Consider the following 5,517-nt stretch of genomic DNA (forward strand, 5'->3'; position numbering starts at 1 on the left):
CAGAAAAAGATGTTGAAATGTCTGAAAGGTCGGACACAGGCGAGAGCGTATCGGGAGATGGAGACCAACAAGACCTCCCTCATCCTTTGTCCTTTCTCAAAGAATTTTTCCAAATAGTCGAAAAATTGAGCTTTCAGTTCATATAGTGGCATCTGGCTGTTTTGTTTTTAAAGGTTACTTCATACTTTTGTACTTTAAGTAGTTTTTGGAGCACTTCCTTTTTCACTTTTACTTGAGCAAAGAGGTCAAGTTGATCCTTCAACTTTTATTGGTGTTTATTAAACTGCGGTATCTGTACTTCTAATTAAGAAATGTGTGTACTTTTGACACCACTGTTAAAACTGCATATTTAATATCAAACTTAGGTAAACATATTTGGGAGGAGGGGCTCTATACATTTGGGCACAACTTAATATTTCATTACAAAACACAATTTCATGGGAACTGGTTACAAACTGCCTCGGTTATAGTTTATTATCATTCAAAAAATAACTGTAAATGTTTGAACAAATATGTCAACAGAAATGGCAAACAGTTCGTAACACACATTTACAGTTAGTCTATGGCTGCGTCCGAACGTCTTCCCTAACCCCTCCATCACTATATAGAGTGGGGGCCATCTTTGTTCTCTCTCGCCCCAAAGACGAATACCATAATGCTTTGTGAGGAGAGTTTTTTCTGGGATATATCTGCTTATCTAGCGACCACTAGTTTGCAAGGTGCATTGTGGGAAATTTTGGTTGCACTGCTTTTTAATCCACTAGACATAAAATGCAACCCCTATATAGTGATCTATATAAGGGTTAGGGCGGACGTTCAGACACAGCCAATCTAACAAGTTAATTCGCTGTCCTCATTTAAGTGACGTTACAAAAATAAAGTCTGCAAGCAGATTTGTTTACCAGGTACATGTGACAGTGAAGTTAAATAGCATTACAAAGTAATGGATTCTTTTTGAACAATCGTCCTGTAAAGATGCTACTTATCACAGCTTCATTTAACCTTCGTCTTGAGGTAAAACAGTTCAGGTTTGGAAAAATCTGAACAAACTACTTTTTTCAAACTTTGCTCCATTCATTTGATTTATTTTGTCAGATGTAAAACTGCACTTTAATACTAAATAAGTGGGGAAATTACTAAAGAGGAATGAGCTCCTTTAAATACCAAGACAACTTTAACGCATCCTTTTGCAAACAATCTTATTAAAATAGTAGCTGAGAATGTTATGTTAAAATAAAACTGGATAAAATCAGTACAATCTGTAGTTTTTGACAGAGTTTTAAACAACATTGAAATGTTTGGTTTGTTGTTGCTTCATTTAAATAAAAACTAAAAAGAATTACTGTGAGGCAGATTTCTTCCTTTTAACCCCGAGCACAGAATAAACCTGAACTGATTATAAATAAAAGCTGTGACCAAACAAAGCCTTGTGGGATGTTAAAGCGAGAACATAAATGAACCATAGAATGAAATATAGAAAGTACTTTTACACACTAAATGGTTTTTTTCTTAATGGCTTAATGTGAGTGTAAGTTCTTTTTGGGTTAGATCTTACTTGCTGCACCCAGGCCTTAGAACCACCAGGGCATTAGAGGCAAGAAACACGCTTTAATAAACTGTCTGACAGCATGAAGTAGGCTTAAAGAACCCAAAATGCAAAATACCATTAAAGGAATTCGAGAACTGCAGAAGTCATTGACATCAGTCTGGTTAGTCTTTAGGAATCCAGAAAAACCACAGGAACCATCCTGGGAGTAGAAGTTAAACAGGATTGACTCCAAGAGGGCATTACTGACCCAGCTAAGAGGTCCTTAACGAACCCAGAACATTTTAAAGCTCCACAGATCTAATTTACCTCAGTTAAGATCAGTGTTAATGATTCAACATTTTGACTGAACAAAAATGGCTTCCATGGAAAAGTTTCTACCCTGATGACCAAGAACCAGTGCAGCATTTTAGGGACGATAAGATTAAAGTCCTGGGTCCAATTTGTTCGTTAGATAATAAAAAGTTGTTGCCAAAGGTGAGAAAACCAATTATTGTGTTTAAAAAGAAAAAGAAAAACCCTGTTCGATTTTAGTACATTTTGAAATGTTTGTCTTTGATAAATAATAGGATTAAAAAAAACTATTTTTTATTTACTCGAGTAATATTTGCTGATAAAATTTATTTGATCCTAAACATACGGTATAAATGAGGGATAAAAGAAACAGGATTTTTTTTTTTGTATCTGTAAGAGGGCAAATACTTTTCACAGAATTGTATTGTTTGTTCAACATTCAAAGATTTTAATGATTCATTTATAATTAAAGTTGTTATTTACTTTTGACAAGTTATAAATACCTACTTATTTATATTATTTGAGCTGCAGCAAATCCTGCCAAAAATAATTTTGCACACTTGGCAGGGTTGTTCCCTTTGAAATTAGTTTTTATTACGGAACTGTGCCTGAATCTGCCTACTGATTCCTTATGGCACACAAGCTGACATGTTGGCCCAGTAACATCTTCACTGCTGCAATTTTAGTGATTAAATGCCCTCGAGTTTGAACCCCTTTTACTGACGCATTCTGCAGCAATAAGAGAGCAAACTTTAAGCTGAACAAATAAAAAGCTCCAGAAAAGGATTAGAGTTTTCCCAACGCAGTGCTTGGATAAAAGAGTTAATGTTTTACTTCTTCCCATTTGCAAGTCCAGAGTTCAGTGGGGATAACACCAAAAAAAAAGCAAACTGCTAAAGTGAAGTACCTATCCCCTTCCTTAAACACAAAGGACAAATCAGAAAGCTGTGTGTGGAAGACTGAACATGATGAGTCTCAACCTGCTTTAACATGCTGCTGCTGGTGTAAGTTTGGGAAAAAAGAAAATGCACATTAATTCATAAAATCTGTGTGAGGGCATCAGTTTCTTTGAAGTTCTTCACACTGCAGCCTTTGATTTGGTATTGCTGAATGTGACGATGAGGAGGAGCACCGCATTTCCCCGGATGTGCAGCAAGATGAAAGGGGCGTGTCCAGAGAGGAGGCTTAGCTGTCTTTGTGTAGCGTCTGATGAAGATGGAGGTAAAGTGGCTTCTTGGTGAGCAGCTGCAGTTTCTTCCTCTTAAAATCTGTGGGCTTCTTGTACCTGAAAGAAAAAAAAAATGTGTTTCCTTTTTATGTCATGATTTTCTGGAAATGTAATAGTTGTTATAAAAAAAAAAAAAAAACACTCACAGTTCAATGACAATGGGTCCAGGTTTGATCTCATCCATTTCCATGAAGGCGAAGCATTTTGTGCTGGTGAACCTCTTTTTGGGCTTGTAGTGCTTGAATTCAAAGAAGATAGCTGCACCTAGAAGACGTTAGTTTTATATCAATACCATGACTAAATATACAGCGGAAGAAATCAAAGTGGAACTCATACTTTTTTCTTTTTATTACATGAAAAATGTGTAAATTTAAAGTGTTTAAGCCATCCCACAGCATGATGCTGCCCCTATTATGTTTCCTCTGTCTCCATATTGCAGTTATTCTCTAACAAACAGCAGGAACCTCAATTAACCAGTCTATCTGGACTGAATACAGGCTGAAGACACTGATGAGGAAGATTTTAATGCATTAGTAAAGTATATGTATGTTTTTCTCCTCCACCAATTTATCCAATAATGTTTGTTTGTTTATAGAGGTCTGCAACCTATGGCTCTTTGGAACCTTGGTCTTAATAGGGGTTAAAAATGTTAACTTATAGTTTTGAATACAGTTTGATGATAGATACCAATCTGAGAAGCTTTAGCAGGTATATATATTTTTTATTTTATAAAATTTTCTCTATAGAATAACAATTAAATAACCAGAAATAAGTTTTTAGGGTCTACATTTTTGACACAAGCTTAAAAATAGTTTCTTTTTTTGTTGGTACTTTTGTTTTTTATTTGTTTACACATCAAATAAAACCCTTTTGAAGACAACTCACACTTCCTTTTTCAACCCTAGTTTTTAACCTTAAAAATATAAAAAAGAAATTGAAAATGGCAACACTTTTCCTACAGCAGATATTTAACAAAAATAATAAGTTGTGTTTTATCATTTGCAGCTTTAAACAACTTTTTTTTTCTTTTTTACTGGATTTGGGGTATTTTACCAAAAAACCTTTTTTTTTGGATTCTATAATATAAAATCCCATTGAACACAGTGACTGTATGTTGATGTATGAATGGGTTTTCATAATCGCATAGTAAAAGACTATGCAAACTTTATAAAGTGTGATTAATCACATTAAACATGTTTGTGACGTCTAGTTTTTAACTCTAAAAATCCCAACCAAAAAAAATTTATAAATATTTCCAATTTGTTTTTCAAATGATATGTTTGAGATTAGTTAAAACCAGGGAGTTCACCACCGCATCAATTTATGTGTCATCAGTACGAAACAGTTTGAGGAAATTAGAGATTTTATCTATGAGGGCTGAAAGGAAGACATTTTTTCGGATTACATGTTTTTGCAAAATATCACACCTACAAAACCCAGCGGAGACAGCGTTCAGTCTGAACGCACCTTTAAAAGGACACTTTAGAAGACTTGAAAGGTGAAAATTAGTTTGTTTCTCTTGTAAGTTAGATATGTTTTTAATTAGGATATATTTTTTTTTAAATCAAGTGATTAATTATGTATTTATAAATTTACTTTAACAATGTAAGATTTCTGTAACTTTTTTCTGGGAAGGGCTCTCTGAGCATTTCCTGTTTCTCTTGTCTTTTGTGGACAGATCTGCCAGTACACAGTATTGCAACCAGTCCCACCATAATTTCACCACATGCTTCTGATTTACCAACATTGCCTCAGATTTCCTGCCAGGACATGAAGCAAAGAAGCAAAAAAAACTGCCTCTGAATCAACCATTGGTTTCTACCCAATGACAGTAATCACCTTTTGGTAATTTCTCTATATGCTTCTGAATTTCTACATCCACGTTGAAGTGAATGTACGTGTCTTCCTTCCTGGTGGCCACAGGAGTGTCCTGCATTGGGTTCAGATCCACGCCGTTCATATCTGAAAGCAGAACACACAGACAAAGGCAGGTTATCATCACTGGAAGAAGGTGCTCTTTCTTCAGGTCATTAGATGTTTCCCTCTGGGACAGAGAAAAAACAAGATGGCGGCTGAAAACCTTGTCTATGAAGTGATTACCTTTGACGCTGATGCTCATGTAAGGATCGATGCACTGGCCGGCATCCTTCAACCCAATTTTTTCTATTCTTACTGTGAGTAGTGTCATTCCAGGTTCTGAGGGTAACCGTGGCAACAGGGTACCTGTAAAACAAGCAGAAAGAAAAGATTAGCTCCTTCAATAAAAGTTATTGCAATATATTTGTTTTCTAGAAGCTTGTTTGTAATTTTTTTACATTTGATTTGAAGTATTTCAAAAATAATGCAAATGTTTTTATTATTACTATCTGGATATCTATTATTTTGGCATAATCTTTCAAAAATTCAGTTAAAGCTACAGTGTGTAACTTTTAGCGACATCTAGCGGTCA

The 5,517-nt window shown here is 35.1% G+C and overlaps 1 protein-coding gene across 1 annotated transcript in view; it reads right to left on the reverse strand.

Moving 5' to 3' along the window:
* Positions 1-2,464: 2,464 nt before the first annotated feature.
* Positions 2,465-5,517, reverse strand: part of aida (axin interactor, dorsalization associated) — a 9,009-nt gene continuing 5,956 nt past the window's right edge. The window contains exons 7-10 of the mRNA XM_015369365.1: positions 5,169-5,291; positions 4,908-5,030; positions 3,215-3,332; positions 2,465-3,125 (exon numbers count right to left, since the gene is read on the reverse strand). Of these exons, the coding sequence (XP_015224851.1) occupies positions 3,026-3,125; positions 3,215-3,332; positions 4,908-5,030; positions 5,169-5,291 (464 nt within the window). The 3' untranslated portion in view covers positions 2,465-3,025. The remainder of the gene's footprint in view (positions 3,126-3,214; positions 3,333-4,907; positions 5,031-5,168; positions 5,292-5,517) is intronic.

Source organism: Cyprinodon variegatus, unplaced genomic scaffold, assembly GCF_000732505.1.
Source record: "Cyprinodon variegatus isolate N-32 unplaced genomic scaffold, C_variegatus-1.0 Scaffold37, whole genome shotgun sequence".
NCBI lineage: Eukaryota > Metazoa > Chordata > Actinopteri > Cyprinodontiformes > Cyprinodontidae > Cyprinodon > Cyprinodon variegatus.